General features: G+C 39.3%; 1 protein-coding gene across 4 annotated transcripts; it reads right to left on the bottom strand.

Moving 5' to 3' along the window:
* Window positions 1–725: 725 nt before the first annotated feature.
* On the bottom strand, window positions 726–15,094 carry slc5a5 (solute carrier family 5 member 5). Of its 4 annotated transcripts, none has more exons than XM_031307436.2 (16): window positions 14,848–15,094; window positions 13,121–13,508; window positions 12,599–12,664; window positions 12,367–12,418; window positions 11,036–11,103; window positions 8,278–8,393; window positions 7,316–7,456; window positions 6,821–6,950; window positions 6,033–6,121; window positions 5,211–5,323; window positions 4,864–4,934; window positions 4,611–4,697; window positions 3,590–3,792; window positions 2,965–3,062; window positions 2,652–2,737; window positions 726–1,180 (listed from the first exon to the last, which is right to left on the bottom strand). In XM_031307436.2, exons 2-16 carry the CDS (start codon window positions 13,466–13,468, stop codon window positions 1,112–1,114), a joined length of 1,737 nt encoding a protein of 578 aa, XP_031163296.1. In that variant the 5' UTR covers window positions 13,469–13,508; window positions 14,848–15,094; the 3' UTR covers window positions 726–1,111. The 4 variants fall into 4 exon arrangements, with proteins under 4 accessions (XP_031163296.1, XP_031163293.1, XP_035863346.1 ...); XM_031307433.2 differs by having other exon boundaries at window positions 727–1,180; window positions 8,278–8,432; XM_036007453.1 differs by having other exon boundaries at window positions 727–1,180; window positions 8,278–8,432; window positions 14,851–15,094.
* Between the last annotated feature and the right edge of the window lie 2,395 nt (window positions 15,095–17,489).

Below are 17,489 nucleotides of genomic sequence, written 5' to 3'. Positions count from 1 at the left end.
ATAAAAAACTATACCCCTCCAAATAGGTAACCATCTTTTCACCTTTAGAAAGCTTACATGAACAAGTATTTCAATTTAAAAATACACTTAAAGTTGAAATTATACACTTTTGATAACATACTCATAAAAGTACAAGCACATGAAAATGCTACATATTAACAGTAATATGACGTGTTACTCTTCTTCCATGTTTAGAACACTTACCGATTTGATGTACCATACTGTATTTTTGGTCTTATATGCAAAAAATTCCCTAGTTAAAATCTGTAAATTATAAACTTAAAAAACAAAGTTTCATTATATAACACTGGAATGTGAAGGATGCAGAAGCAACCATTAGGTAATTGTTAAATGTGGTATTAATTTAGACTTAAATCATCATGTACATATACATGTTCCCCTCTTTATAGGCAAACTGAAATTTATATTTAAAAAATAAGATTTTGTCTATATAACCTACTTTTTATGATAACAAACCTGAACCAGCACTTACCAGTTATCTTGATGATCTGTCTACCTGTGGAGGCGTCCCTGAGGCATCCACAGGCCTTTGAAGAGCCAAAGAGTGAAGTTTTGACTATCATTATCTTAGTAGTCACCACTTTCTTACTAGACACGCTCACAGGAAATTGTTTATGACCCAGTGCATTCATACAATTGACAGCCATTTCCAGCACACAGGGGACTTCATGCATGAATGTAGTCACAGACATGTAATGTGGAATATAGTGTATTTATTGTTTTCATAAAAGTTGTGCATTAAGCATGTACTATAAAACCTACTTAAAAAAGAGTAAAAGTGATTAAAAAACTTCTAATACTACTGTCAGTTGTACTAGGGAGTATCTGCTACAATGTTACAGTTCATGAATTACTGTTAATGCACACAGTTTACCTCAGGCCACCTGTCGCATTACCACTGTTTGGAGTCCGAAAACTTTAGGAATTAAGAGTTGAGGTTAAACGGGGGGAAAATGGACTAGTGACAAAAATGCTTACTGCCAGTGGAGAGGAAAAGCCACTGTCATTGCTTTTTGGAATAAAAAAAAGTTCAGTTGTCCAACACCTTAACTCTTAGTGGTGATTAATTATAATCTGTTGGTTCTTCTACTTAATTTGTGTCTTCTTTATGCAGGTCTCTCAAAGGCACAAGCTGTGGTTTATCTGTCGCCTTGAGTACCTGAAAAAAAGACCAAGATTCTGGCTTTAAAACAATAAGAAATACTTATATAGTTACTCTGACACACAGCCTATACTAAACAATAATACCCAGGAGCACACTCACTGAACATTATATTGATTGCGACTGTAGTAGTTGTAGGGTAAAGCCTTCTAGAGTTATTGTAGATGTGGTGCTACATACACTTATCTACCATATCTGTCATGCGTTATATTTATAATATAAGTATGCTTGCAACTGCGAACTGCATGCGTGTATAAGTTATTTTTGGCAATTAATTAATTAATTTCTTTACCTGGTTATTGCTATTCTGACTCATAGGTGTTTGGGCATTGTGCATAAGACAGGGAAACTTTCTGGACATTGTTCCGTTCTTAAAGGGAACCTATTATGCTTTTCTGTATTTTCTGTCATATCTATAATGTTACAATGTCAGATTTTCATGTTAAACGTGGCCAAAGCTTCAAATAATGACGTAAATGTATTTCAGAGAAAGCCCTGTGAGCAAAAACCATAGATTTCCCAATGTTCTGGACGCTACACTTTCAATGTTTTTTTCTACTCTCGGCTCTGTGTCACGTAACTCTGAGCTGGGTTGCTATGATTGGTCATCTGCTCCAGGCAGGCTACTGAAGCGGTTTTTTTTTTTTGGCTAACGCGCAGTCTTTACTGCCTCAAGTACTGTAGCTACTTGCTAACACCATAGAAGCTTTAATCTTGGCTATCAATGTTGTTTATTTCTCCTCAATTTCGTTTCACATTACTGCTGGAACATCAGGGGGCGTGTTTCCGACTTTGACCTTGGAAATTTCGACCTCCGAGTACAAATGAAACGCACTAGAAGCCACCAACTGTACGGAGACAGCAACAACAGGAATGTTGATACAGAAAGCTGACCAATCAGAGCAGATTGGGCTTTTTTCGGGAGAGACAGGCGCTCCAACAGACAGTCTTATACAGAGGGTGAATACAGGTGCAGCAGCCATGGGCAGTATGAGAACAATTAAAGCATGTAAAGATGTTTTAGTAGAAACACAAAATACAAGTATGAATCTGAACATGCTATATAATAGGTCCCCTTTAAAACAAACACAGTAAGTCAACACATCCACATCTATAAATGCAGTGTCAGTCTAGAATGAGATATTAACAATAATACAGTTTAACAGTTTTAGCAGTGATTAATTTTGTTGTGCAATTTACAAAATTGATGCATAACTTTTTCGGAACAAAACCCTTCATTAAGAGTCTCAGGTGAAAGCATGCACACTCCATTCAAAAAATGTGAACCCATAAGGTCACAGTCCAGTTTATTAAGTAGCCCAAGATAATACATAGATAATCTCCTGTATTCATTAAGATGTCTGGTTCATCCTGTTCTACTATAAATGTTTCTACATTCTGTAGGTGTATCTACACTAATAAAACAACAGGCGCCAAAGTCATAAGCTTGTGATATAGGACTACTTACTCTGCACTCTGATGGGACTTCTACTTGCTTTTTGTTTAGATCCCACCATAACAAACCCTCTTTAATATGATGCCTCTTTGTTGGTCCTGCGTGTAGAGAGAAACAACAATGTAATGTAATGCAATTCATCAAAACAAATAACAGACGCAAATGACAACAGAGTTGAATCATACAAAATGGAGGAACATTAGAAGCTTGTGTTGGATGTAGGTTGGTAAATCTAAATTACTGGCAACTCAGTGTAGTTTATTAAAAGCAGTTCTGAATAATTTGTCATCGTGTGTCAGGAGTTTTTTCTTGTTTATCTTCTTACCTGTTGCATAGCTCACTATCAGCCCAACTAGCACAACTGAACTAGTCGCCATGGCACCAAAGTAGAGGTAGGACATGGAGTACAAGTGAAGCAGGCCCCTAGTTTTAGAAAAGAAAGGGTTCATTAAAATAGTTTTATTGCTGTAACATGTATATATTCTTTGACAGGACTTAGTTTGTTGTTTTACTACTCTACACTATTAAACACCACATTCATTAAGGAATTAATTTATCATTTATATTTGTATTCCTTTTAGTACAAATAAATTGCGATTATAGATGCTGATCTCCATCTTTAACTGATGTAAACCACATGGGGGAGAAAGGCATTATTATGGAACCCACGCAACTTTGAGGCAAGGCACGCCCTTCAATAGCATTCACACGCTACTATTGGCCAGGCATCCACGCTAACGCAAGGTAACGTAACCCGATTTGTTCAGGTCCTATCCCCTGACCAATCGGCTATCCTAACCTTAACCACTCGAGGTCAATGCCTAACCCCAACCAATGCCTAACCCCAACCAATCTGCTGCTTTGTAGGGCGGGACTTGCCTAGAAGTTACGTGGGATCCATAATGACGCAGGAGAAAGCCATCAATGCAGGGCTTGTTGAACTCACTGACCCTGGGTCATTGGAATGAAGCGGGGGAGAGATGGAGGGTTGGTCCTGGTGGGGGCTGCTGTTCAGGGTGACGTTGCTGGGTCCACACTTGCCTGCGTAGCTGGGCAGGACACCCATGGTATCCTCACTGGGTGGGTAAAGAGTTGAACCAACAGCCAGCCACAGAGAGACACAGAAGCCCACTAAGATTCCTGAGAACGCCCCCTGAAAGACCAAGTACGACTTTAAACAGAAGACATGGTGGAATTTAAGGCAAACTGGATGCAACACATCAGTTGGTCTTGGTCGGTGCTAATTCTTTGAGGTTGGGTCTGTAAGCAAATGTTTACATAACATACTTTGGAAGAGTTTTGTTGCAAAATGAGATATTTCACATGGAAAGGTAAGACCTGTCCTTATATAATGATCAACTTTCTATAAAAAAAACAAAACAACCTTGATGATCTCACAACACACCTAACATAAAATGATATAAATCAGTACCACCTAACATCAGTGAAAGCAGTCATGAAATTACTTCTTGATGTTGATAACACAGACTGCTGAGGAAAGACCGAAAGACTAAAAAACTGTCTCGTTAACGGGACAATATGCAGAAACAGCTCTACTAAAAGTTATCTCACAAGAAGGACGTGGAAAGTGCAAAGCTTTCAAGATAGATAGAAGCACTGTTTTGGCCTTCTTATGCAATGTCCACATGATGGGAGATCATTTATGAAGGGAGAGGGGGCTGTTAACATCAATTGTTAAGTTGGATTTAAAGCTGAAGCTCTGACAGAATGAATCCCATAAGATTATTTCTATAATTTATGTGATATATCATGCGAGAAGTTTTGTGTCTGAAAAAAAGGAAACCAAAGTTTCCAAAACTTTTGAGACGTTCTTCTAAAGTTTAATACAAAGCTACTGGTTTTTACCACACTTAAGGATTTAAGGAATGTCCATATTTCTTATAGGTTTTCCTGAAGAAGTTAGTCAACAAATGAACTACGGTGAACAACACAGAAAAAAAAATCACCCACCAGCCTGTTTGTTGCTGGAACAAACATCCCCAAAATGAATACGCCCAGTAATGGACCGCTGACCACACCCATGACAGTGAACGACCCCTAAATAGAGAAGACAAAGGCAGCTTTGGAAAAGCAATTAAACACATCACTGAGACTTTATTACAGAATACAAAGTAAATCTTGTATTTGAACTAGTTCAGTTCAGAACCATTTCTCATTTACTATTATAGTCATAAATGGATTAAATAACATTTAGGTATTATACCTGAAGAACTCCCCAGTCCAGGAAGGAGGAGAGAGCAGCCATGGTGATACAACCAACACCGTACAGGAACGCTAAAAGAGAAAAGAGATTAAAAGTTCCAAAAGTTCTCAAATATAACAACAGGAAGTGGTATCCATCCATCTGCTGGGCCGATGTAAAATATGAAATGTGATGAAATGATGATATAATGATGATATAATATGATTTGTACTCCAAAAAGTAATGGTGCTAGTGTAAATCAAGTGAGTTTTCTGCCTCTACCATGATTGTCTGTTTGTTTAAAAAAAAAAAGTGGTTATAAGAAAACAACTTAATTAAGTGGATGTTTTCGTTGAGAATTGACCTACACAGTCCTTTGGAAACAAGTATCAATTTCTTCTGGGTCATGTGGAGCAGATGAGGTCGCAGCAGATCCTCCATTGTTACTGCAGCCATTGCATTGATACTTGTGGAGGCTGTGCTGTGAAAAAGACGTGGTCAACAGTTATTCCACATCAGCAGCTCACTGGTTATGTTTACACGCTATTAATGCTCTTTCTTGTGAATACCAGAGCCACTCAGGACAGCAGAATGCTCAAATATTTGTCTTTAAGGTTTGTTACAATCTTGAAACTACACAAAGTATTACTTTAAAAGTTCTAAAGAAAAATACATTTATCTTGGTAAATACTAAATACTGGTATTAAATCATGATACTGTACCAAAAATAGAGCCAATAAGAATTCCACTAGAGGCTGCTAAATTAAAGAAAATTCCAAACTCTACACATTGTGACTATAATGGGCTGGAATTTGTTCCCTGCAGTGGTAGAATACTTACTCATATTGTTTGTTTAAGTAAAAATACCAACTCAAAAGTATAAAAATATACTCTATTACAAGACACAGTCCTTCATTCAAAATCCCACTTCAGAAAAGTGCACAACTATTAGCAGAACAATGTACTGAGAGTATCAAAAGTAAAAGTACTTGTTCAACAAGTAATGGAGTACAAAGTAAAATATTTCCCTCTGAGTAGAAGTAGGAAGTTGCATAAAATACTCAAGTCTAAGTACCTCAAAATTATACTTAAGTCTAGTAATTAAGTAAATGTTCTTATTCCACATCTGGTTCCCATTTAAGGGGGAGACTTGCCATGAGTTTAGTTTAGAAAAAGCAATATTGAAATACCTCAGAGTCCCGCTGTATGCACAGGCAAGGAAAAGACCTGAAAATCCAGGGTGATCTCGGAATATTTCCAACACAAAGTACGGCATATACTTCATCAGGTGAGAGAGAGAGAGAGAGATAGAGAGAGGGAAGCAATGAAGAAATAAATATCTGTGTTGGAAAAATAAATTATTTCCACTTGTTTTTTATTGAATAAAATCTGATTCATTCTGTAAATTAATTGAGTCACCAACCAATAAAAGTAACTTTTTTTTAATACTGTTTACAATCTATAAAATACACTTCAGCCCAGTCAGACTTCATAACCAGGCAGTGGTGGCCTGAAGGTTAAAGAAGCGAGCTTGGGCGCGTAGGTCGCCGGTTCAATCGCCAGACCAGCAGGATAAAATCTGGGTGGGGAAAGTGAAAGAGCAGCGCTTGTCCCTCCCTCATTATCACCACTGAGGTGCCCTTGAGCAAGGCCCTTAACCCCAACCGTTCCAGTGGAGCTGCTCAGTGGCCAGCAGATCAGACTGTGGTTGTACTGGGCAGCTTCCAGGTATCAATGTGTAACTGTGTGAATGTGACAGGCCGTCGTTGTAAATGAGAATTTGTTCTCCATCGACTTACCTGGATAAATAGCTTAGGTTAAAAATAAAAAATCTAAAATGATGGATGATGGAGTATTTGGCAAAGAAACCCCTAAAAGTACAGATGTTTCTCTTTTAACAACTTTAAAAACCCAGTGTCATTTGAACCCGACACAGCATCATGCTCTGGTCATGGATCACTATGAGTGTCTTGTGTACCAGATCGGGGGCAGAAATCCTCCCAGACTTTAGCGGATCACAGTTGATGTAATAAGCAAACATGACGATGCCGCAGGTTGCTGCACTGCTCACAATGACACACAGACCCACTTGGTTCACAAACAGCGCCCTGCAATCAAAAGCAAACATCATTATAGTGACCCAGGATTGGTTAAAAGAAATACAAATAAGCCAGAGCATTTTTCCCCTATCCCAGAATAGATAGGCAGTGTAGCCAGAGCATACTCTGGTGCTGACACAGCGCTGTGCATGCTCGATTGATTAGTGTCTTGGCCTGTTGTGCCGTGGTTATTTCACTTGTCATGACACCTATGCATGTCTCTTTAGAAACATGTAGGTCACAGATGCTACATTGTTGTTTTTCTACAATTTATAAATTCAACCTAAATTCAATTCACAAAAGCTTTTAAATTTCTGTTCAAAACAACTGATACAGTAGATCTTTATTTGAATGACGAACAGGTCTCCACTCACCACTTGGCGTCTCTTTCTGTTCTGCAGGAGATGTAGCGCTGGACTTGAGCTTGGTTTACCCCGTACATGGACAGCCAAACCAATGCACCTCCAACAGAAAGGCTCCAGAAGGTATAGCGCTGCCGCGGGTCAATACCAAAACTGGTGGAAAACATTACAAACAAATCAGTAACACTCCACTCTTCACAGCCTCTTTCCATTACAACACATAGAGTTTAAGTTCAAGTGTGACAAAAAACATCTTAACTCGGGGTCCATTTACTAGCTTTTTCCAGAGCTTTTGACAGCATCTCTTGGATCCAAATACTCTTTGAGCAGAGATGGGGGTTACAATTTCCCCCCATATACAACCACCTGAAATATTTTGCTCAGTTGTCATCTTAGGAATTAATCATGGGCCTTCTTGGTGACAAATCAGCAAACTCCATCCACCAAAGAAGACTGCGAGATGTGGTTAAAAGCTCAAGAAAAGGTGCACCTGGGTAGTTCATCTGGTTGAGCGTGCGCCCCATGTACAGAGGCTCTGCCCTTCCGCAGCGCCTGTGGGTTCGATTCCAACCTGCAGCACTTTGCTGCATGTCATTCCCCCTCTCTCTTCCCTTTCATGTCTTCAGCTGTCTGATCAAATAAAGGCCCAAAAAATAATCTCTAAAAACTCAAGAAAAAGCTGGTAAGTGGACCTTTGTTTCCCAGGTCAAGAATAAACTTTTTCAGTTGTTCTGGGATGGAAAAACTTGAGAATGAACAATACCAGTAGTAACAAGTGGTATTTTAATTTTTCATTTTTACATATCAGCCTGATATAATTTTAAATTGATGCATCATCATTAAAAATATACTTGCTACTATTGCAGAGAAACTGTAGTAGACTCTATGGTGTGAGCATCTTATTGTGCACAGTAATGTGTGGTTATCCAGATATGTATGTGTTAAAATGGAAGGGGGGAAAAAACTGTTTTTACTCATTAAAATTAATGCGTGATCCATTTTTGGCAATCTCCAGCACAACTGCAGGACCACCAACCAGAACTGTGCCGCGGATGAAAATGGCCACAAAGCCGGACAACATGACAACAATCTGGAACACATCAGTCCAGATCACAGCTTTGATGCCACCCTGTTACAGACAGATGATTGTAGAGACAGACAGGAAAACACACCACAACATCGGAGACTTTTACAAAGAAAAAACATTTATTAATTAAGGGTAAGATGTATTCTTCACTTACGCTGTTCCACTTGTTTCATTGTCTACATAGAAGTCTGGGTGTTAAGAACTTGAAAGAGATGTTTAAACACTGCCTACGTTTTCACCTTCACCAAATCAAAGTTGGCATTTTGAAAAGGCTGCCTTTCTCCTTTTTTCACTAGGCCCTGTTCCCAAAATTAACAATGTTTTGTGCCTTAATCCTTAATTTCAGTATAATATTTAGTTTATTTGATAAATTATTTGATATGTATAAAATTACATAGGCCTGGTAAATTGGTTTATGGGTTCACAGTGTTTTTGCTATGGTTCTGTGATGTGGGTTTGACTGATTAGGTCCTTTCAGCAGGGAGGGGATGGGCACTCCTAAGGTGTAGGTAAGATAGTTCTGCAGTGAATGACTGCAGAACTATCTATAATATCTATTTTATATTATCTGGGGTGCCTAGTGTTGTGGGTGCACATATATGTATAACTAGTAATGTCAGCAGTAACTGATCTATGTAAATGTAATGGTATTTTTCAGGATCCAGAGTGTTAATGTTGCTCTTTCAGTTAAGCTCACCCTACAATCACCTGTGTAGGTGGTAGGTTCCAATGAAGTGAGGCTGAGAGGTTAAAAGTGCCTTCAGGGTGCTTGGCTGGTTGTTCTTGGGGTGCAGACAGGAATCTTATGATGATGATTTATAAAGCTATGATAAGATCAGTTTTCGATTATGGGTGTCTTGCATACAGATCAGCAGCTATAAGTTAGATGGGGTTCAGTCTAGGGCTTTGAGGTTATGTACTAGGGCATTCTGGACGATACCGATCCCGGCGCTTTTAGTGGAGGCAGGGGAGGTTCCACTGATGCTGCGACGTACAAAATTACAAACACTAAATTAAAGCTCTAAGTGAGTTGGGAATTAAAAATATTTTCCTTAAAAACTTTGATGTATGATGGTCCTAATCAAAAAGAAATAGCATTGGAACTAATTAATTTCCTGAAAACCACAGACCTATTGGAAAATACAGTATAGTTCCAAGAGGATCTTTGATGTAAGCTAGATTGTCCTCATCACCAGTGGGTGGCAGCAATGCCTAGTAATCAGTGCCTAGTCTGCCGGAAAGGAAAGGAATAGAAGAAGAAGAAGAAGAAGAAGAAGAAGAAGAAGAAGAAGAAGAAGAAGAAGAAAGTGCCTTCTGTTTGTTATTTTGCCTCAGTTTAATATATTTTTTTGTGTATTTCCATGGTTTCATTGTGTGCCCTTTGTCTGAGTATGTTTTTTTAGTTTGAAACACCACAGTTTTGCACATATCCACCTTCCTGTCTGCTTCTTAAAAAATCCCTTTGTAAAAGTTTCGTGCCCCCCACCACTTCATCGGCCTTTGCATGAGGTGGTGGTGTGACAGGCATGCTTGTCGTATTGTTTTTGTAAAGTTCAGAAAATTGTAAGACGTGTCAACCATCCAACATGCACTTTGGATGAAACATACTGACGTCTTACTCACAACCAACTCTAAGAAACAACACCCCATAACCACACAATGAAATTAAACCAGGAGAAGAAGCCTGGGTAGTCCTGCCTCATCTAACTGTGGCATTGCTTATGACTGACACACTAGGCAGACGTCAAAGAACTTGTGGCAACAAAGGCTGAATGTTGCGTCGTAAGTGTCTTGGCCAAACATAGATATTCCAATAGTTCAATCCTGGGGGTTTCCTCTTTTTTATTAAATAGTATAGAAAGATAGGAAAGGAGGGAGAGAGGGGATGGCATGCAGCAAAGGGCAACGAGGGCAGCCTACTGTACATGGAGCGCACACTCTATTGGGTGAGCTAGAGGTCACCCCATTTTTGGCCAGTTTTGACAGCTCTATATGGGATATTGGATTGATCAGATGAGAGGAAGATGAACAATCAGAAGAGTTGAATTGGCCAAAAAAAGGCCAACGAGGGTCGACTAGTGTAGACTGTCCCCCCCCCCGGAAAACGCCCACATAAGTTGTTTGTTCTAAACGTAACTAATTAGTGTTAGTGCCTAAACATAACCAAGTAGATTTTGTGCCTAAACCTAACCACACTGTGACCGTTTCACAAAGTTAATGACGTGTTTAAAACTGCAACTGTTACATTCTCTGAAAAGATTGTATTTCCACCCAGCACTAGAGGTGCTAATTTGAAACGCTCCTCTAGGTTGTATTAGAGGGTAGGAATAAGGAGGACTTGTTGACTAGTGGCGACGGTGCAGGACTCACGGCCCAACTATGCCAACGATCTCCCTGGTGTGTCAGCAGCTTTAGAAGTCACGGTACCATTGACCATACTGCTGGCATGCACTGCTAAATCTTCAATGGGTAGAGTGACAAAATCACTGCAAACGTGAAGCCTATTTTAAAAGCATTGGGACTCCTGCCATTATGCATTTCTGGATGCACATTTAAATCTTGACAGAAATCAGTCCAGTCTGTTTAAAAGTGTATCCCCTAAGGGCCATGCAGATTTGATGAGATGGAAAGAAATATTTCCTTACCAGTGTGGTGTACAGGGTGCAAATGGTCCCAGTAGAAAACAGAGACACCCACATATTGAGTCCAGTAGCTAAAAAAACAGCCCACAGTATTAATGTGTTAACATGGAATATCGCCTAATTTACCACCTTATTCTTAAACTATAGAACATGACTAGTCATTAGTGTTTTAACAGCATTCACCACACTATGATGGTTTTGATCACATATTTCAATTGACATCACAATGTGTGATGTCAAAAGCCCCAACTGGAAAAGTTTGGCAAGTATAAACCGTTCTCCCTGCAGCAATTCTAAAAATAAAATTGTTTATTTTAACTTTCTTTATAGAATATGTAAACCATTTAGATGAAGCTGTAATGAGGTTAAACTTTTGTGTGGTTGTTTGCTAAGCATGTATACACACTGTGTGAAAGTACATTACTGCCAGCAAGCTAATTATATAGTCCCAAAGAAGAGTGGAATATATACTTAATATACTGTAGGTACCAAGCAGAAAGTCCCTTTTATGATGATAATAATTAGATGCATTGTTGCAACTGGTAAAGGTGGAGCTAATTTCAATTACTTTAAATACTGATGGGTAGCTTAATCCATAAAAATACATCACAATGTATTAGTTGATTATATTTTGTATTAATAATCTGACTTTGCAAAGTGTAACTAAAGCTTTAAAAATATATGTGGTGGAGTGAAAAGCACAATATTTGCATAAAGAATGCAGTGGATCTGTTCCCACAGGTTTACCTTGCCAGTTCTTAGATGTTATTCTCATACATGTGATGAAGTTGTGAATTTATGGAGAAAATCATGTATTACTTTGTACTTGTGAATGATGGACCAAACATCAGAGTTGTGGCAATTATAACCGAAATGCCAAATTAATGAAAACATCCAATTAATGCATACAGACTATAGGGCTGGGTATTGTTCAAAAATTGTCGATACCGTTACTGTGACTTCGAACCCAGTTCATGAACAATACTTTTTTTAATGCCAATTTTATAAAATCCATTTTAACAAAAAGAAAATGACAACGTTGCCCATTATGGTACACATTTTTTTTCAGCTCTTTTGCACTTTCACACTGTAGTTAAGCCTCTCAAAATACACCAACACACAATCGTGAGCCCCCGTCTCTGTGCATAACAGAGTTTTTTCTGCATGCTTTTACGACTTGTAGACAGCCAATCAATCACCAGCATTATTAGGTTTTTAGGAAAAGCATTCTGCATGCTTATTGGCTCACTGATGCTGAGGTAATTCACTCCTTAGGTATTGAAATTTGATATTGAATGACAAGGCATTTTTCAATACTCGGTCATCTCTCCTACCTTGGTTGAGGATCAAGGCAGGTGCATAGATGACAATCCCTGTGTAAAGCAGCTGGGGGAAATGAAACAAGGAATTTAGCAAACACAGTGACATAAGGTTTTACAGGTGATGCTTGGTTTGTGAATCTGAGCTAAAGCAAATATTAGCACAATAATTGTTCTATCAATGTGACACCCTCTTGAAAAACACTGAATAAAACATTGACTTGGATCAGAGAACATCGTGTTTTACCGTTGCCACCAGAAACTGGACACTCCCCAACAGCTGCATCCCTCTGCCAAATCTCATCTTCAGATACTGTGACAGGCAGATGGCTAGAGTTACAATACAGCAGGGTATCTCTGCACACACCCCTCATCCTTCCTCACCTCTTATATTCATCCCACACATCAGACCCACAGGTGCATTTCAACATTGTGACAGAGAAATCCTGACCCTCTTTCTACACTATGATTGGCTAGAAATACTTACTCTTACTTTGAGTATTTTAATGCTTAATTATTTTGTGTTCAGTAAGTTTAAACCCTCAAATCAAACCGTTGTCTCTTATAATTTTCCTGAGAAGTCTGCTTTTTATATAGTTTGGTCCAAAAACCTTTACCCACTACCATCAAATTCTAACATTATATGTCCAACTCTATAGATCTTTGCAAACAGGTCACATGAAACTGAAATACATATTTTTCACTAGTACACATGGTTAACATGATGCTCCTGTTCAATTCACGATAATAACTGGAAGGTCATTGTGACCTGATTGGTGCTGGTGATGCCCAGTCGAAAGAAAACTGGCAGGAAGAGGTAAGCTGTCAGCAGGGAGTTGATGCTTTGTCCGAGGCACATGTAGAGGAATTTAAAGCCATAGCGAGAAGCCTCAGCGGGAACACCTATAACCTGGACTGCTGACATAAAACTGGCACAGAGCGACAGCCCAACAGGCACTGCCGACATGCTCCGACCCCCGGTGAAGAAGTCATCAGCAGTGGCTCCCCCTGGCCTCTTCTTCAGGGCATGGAAGAGTCCGATGGCCATAGAAACGGACAACATGGCAGCAAAGACTGCGTAGTCGGCTAGAACGAAGCCTGCAAACTGCTCTTCCATTATCTTTATTTGATGCCCTCTGCCTTGTAGATTGGTTGATCTGTCAGTGTGAATTAGAATCAATTAGTGACCATAATAAAACCACTAATAAAAAATAATAAAATAATATTGAATCTATTCTTAGTGATAACCGTAGAATTGACAGTTAGTGGTAAAAAGCAAAAGAGGGGTATCACTGCATGTAGTCTTGCTTTGCCAGACCCTCCTCCAAAGCGCGCCGGAGAAGGGTCTGGCTACTCCACATAGCATTCGGGGATGGGAGGAAAACGTGTTCTGGTTTATTGGCATTTCTTTAAACCAATCCCAGTCATCTTGGGCGGCGCTAAGCACTGGGAAAAGCCGCGATGCCTCTGCAAAATAGCCTCGGAAGGAAGTTGTTTTGGTGAAACATGTACGTTTAAAAGTTGTTTTAGTCGTGCAATAGAAAACTCAGATTGGACAGATAGTCTAGCTAGCTGTCTGGATTTACCCTGCAAAGATCTGAGAAGAGATAAATCATAGTCCTCATAAATCGGCCGAAGTTTAAAATGCCAACACAAAGGAAGCCCAAGGTAACTGAGTGAAATCCGGCGGATTTTTCGTCGGCAACGGAGCAATCCCGGGAGTGGCACGTCATGGATATAGACTTCACTGCATGTAACAATTTTTAATATTATTACTGCGAATTTTACTACTTTGAGTAGTAGTGTAAAAGAATAACATTACATAATTGTTAATTAATGTAATTTAGTGTCTGTTCCTGTGGCGCAGAAGGAAAAGGGGGTTGTCCACTAATTCAACAAGGTTGGCTGTTTGATTCCCCGTCCTCCTCTCCACATGCCAAAGTGTAAGACACTGAACCCCAAAGTTCTCCTAATGTTCAGGACGGAACCTCCATGCATCGGTGTGTGAATGAGAGGTAAATTGCTATAGATGTATTCCATTTCCCATGTAGACATTGTAACTTAAATTTATCCTGTTAAGTTTTCTTGTAAAGAAGAAAAAAAATATTTATAATTACTTTGTTTTTCTAATTTGAAAAAGTGGGATCTTAATTCTCAATATATTTTATATACTATGTAAATATGCTCCTACCACAATATCTTTTCAATTAGCCTAAGTAAAGTAAGTTTAGGTGATATTATTGTGAATACTCTATAATATGTAGCCTATGTACTCTGAATATGACACATTTATAAAGGTTATAACCTCTATAAATGTGTCATATTCAGAGTACATTGGATTAAGAGTACTGCAGCTAAAATGTTACATATCACATTCTTACAGTTTTTAAAGTTGCAGTAAATAAGAAAGACAAGTTGAAAGTTACATGCTACTGAAGATAAATCTGCAAATTTTTTTCTAATCAGAAAGTTGAATTAAAATTTCAAAAGACTCACCACTTCAGTCCCGTTGCTTCCACTGGAATGTGCTGACAGTCTTCTTCACTCCTCAGCAGCTGCTTTGCCTCCAAACACCTTCTTTACTACGTGCGTAAGACGTGCGCACACCGTTAAGTTCCCTTGGGAGTTTGTCAGGGAGTTTGCATAGTTGGGTGTTTACAGTGTGTGACCAAAAGGAAAATTATGTTCAAGTGTCTCATGTTGAGGAGTGCAGGGTCCTACTGGAGCCTCCTTTCTGCAGCACATGACCCCAGTGTGTGTGTGTGTGTGTGTGTGTGTGTGTGTGTGTGTGTGTGTGTGTGTGTGTGTGTGTGGCGTGTGAGGAAGATAGAAAATTGAGGTAAGAGTAAGTATGAAATAAGGGAGTGATTGGTATTCTGTAATATTATTCTGTTCAAGAGGAGGAGATCATTGACTCATGCATGTTCTCAGTGTCCTGTGATGTAGATGTTGCGGAAAGTGGACAAACTGGATATCACACTGCAGATTCTGATGACACCATTCCCTGACGTGAGAGAGACGTGAGACATAGGTTTGGTTTCAGAAGTGGTGGGGACACAATAAACAATAATTGTCTATAAAATCTCAGCAAAATTGTGGAGAATCTCGAACAATCTCGGATTTCCCACAGTTCAAGAAATGATTTGTAAGACCAACAGACCCAAAGATATTCAGTTTACTATCAGAAAACAAAGAAAAGATTAAAATATTCACATTTAAAGCTTTAGTGCGTAACATTTTGATATTAATGAACATCTGTTACATTCATGCCATTGCCAAAAGAGTTGCTACAAAGCTAATTAAGACTATCTAGCTCCACACAACTCTCTGTATTTCTGAAGTGGTGGGGACACAATCAAGTATAAAGGCGTATATAGAAGTATACATGGGTTATTGCACTGTTATTGTCTGTAGTAATGGTAGTAAAACAAACTATAAAAAATGAAAATGCTAGGTCAACCTCTGTTAACGCACTAACCCTCCTGATACCTGATAGATACCTGATACTTAAGGGGTAGATAATGGGGAATTTGCACCACAAATAGCACTGTGCTTTACTGCTTTGATGGATGCTCAATTCTAGCACCTTTTTGGGGGGATATTAACTGTATAAATAAAAAATATAACTAAATTATTCATGCAGTGTAGGTGCTTATTTCAGCCCTCAGTTGCATCTACAGTCTTCTCTCAGTAAAGCCCCAACAAGCTCCAGCAAAATGATAAGGCAGCATCATGTATGTGGCCTATTAGGCCAAACAAGTGAGATGAGATGACATGATAGGTACCATGTCGTATTCAGTATGCAAACACAAGCAAAAACTATAGTATGCCAAAAATACCTGGATGCTGTACTGTTGCGGAAAAAATGGATCAGACCAGTCTTCATCGCCTACTAGGTCCAACAATGACACTTGTTCCCGTGTCTTGCTTGCTACCTGCTGGTTAAAGTGAAGGGGGTTATAGTGCGTTCCATTTACCTCGGAAGTCGGAAGCCGGAGCTGGGAATGACGTCACACCCAAGTTGAACGCGTTCCATTTACAAGTCCGATTTTTTTATGGTGGGTAGGCTCTAGCCAGGTTAACCATTGTTAGCAATACCACTTGATAACGCATAACGCTATTTTTTTGTGCATACAAACAGCGTAACGTGTCCACAGATAGAAGTTGGACAGGACTGTGTGTATGACTGATTTAGTGAGACATAAATAAGTCAGTACAGCTTTCACAACTGTTGGATGCACTGGGCATCCATGTTGGAATTTGAGCTTGGGGTACTGCAAGGTTGTCCGAGTTCCAAGCTCGGAAATCCGAGGTCAGGGGGCATGTTTCCGACTTTGACCTCGGAAAATCCGACTTCCGAGTACAAATAGAAACACTATTAGCCACAGGGCTAGCAACAGCACAGGCTCACTAATTTAAGGTGGGCTGACCTTTAAGGTGGACCAGCTATTCTAATTTTAGTGACAAGCCACTCCTCCAAGTTTTGCTTTAGTGATCTTTCTCTCGTTGCAATCGACAACCACTAAAATCTATGTATAATTGCACATTGACGTCACCAATATGCAAATAAGTGTATGATGTGATTTGCACCTAAGCACTCTAAAAACCCAGGGAAAACCCTGTCTAAATACCTGCAAAAGTAATGACATTACCATCATGCTAACATGCTACATTACACCTGCTAAACATCAGTATGTTAGCATTTAGCTTAATGCGCCACTGTGCCTAAGTACAGCCTCACAGAGGTGCTAGCATGGCTATAGTGCGGTTTAAAAATTTCAAGCCTGAATTAGTGACATATTTTTAGGGTAAAAAAAGTATTTAAATGTCCACAGAAACTCTCAATCTACTTCTGCATCATAATCAACTCATCCACTGTCACGATACTCAACGCCCCACAAACAATCTAAATATGTTGCTTCCATGCAGGGGCGTAGCACAAAATCTTGGCCTTGTAGAAAGGCATTATCTATGGGCCCCTCCCCACATCCACAGCTATTCATTCTAGCATCTTTTTGGGCCCTCCTCACATGAGGGCCCTGGGTACTCAGTCCCCTTTCCACCCCCCAAGTCCGACACCCCTGCTTCCATGTTGCGTCACTCTCTAAATCTGTGCTGGAAGCTGAGTAATTAGCCAA

This window comes from Sander lucioperca, chromosome 11 (genome assembly GCF_008315115.2).
Source record: "Sander lucioperca isolate FBNREF2018 chromosome 11, SLUC_FBN_1.2, whole genome shotgun sequence".
NCBI classification, from domain to species: domain Eukaryota; kingdom Metazoa; phylum Chordata; class Actinopteri; order Perciformes; family Percidae; genus Sander; species Sander lucioperca.
The sequence above is the reverse complement of the archived record's forward strand: the minus strand, read 5'-3'. Positions and strand labels throughout refer to the sequence as shown.

Coding starts and splice junctions, on each gene's coding strand:
- slc5a5 (XM_031307433.2), bottom strand. CDS start 13,468: ATGGAAGAGCAGTTTGCAGGCTTCGTTCTAGCCGACTACGCAGTCTTT. Junction 5,324..6,032: donor GCATACAGCGGGACTCTGAG/GTATTTCAATAT, acceptor TCTTTTTCACAG/CACAGCCTCCACAAGTATCA. Junction 4,698..4,863: donor TGGACTGGGGAGTTCTTCAG/GTATAATACCTA, acceptor TTCTCTATTTAG/GGGTCGTTCACTGTCATGGG.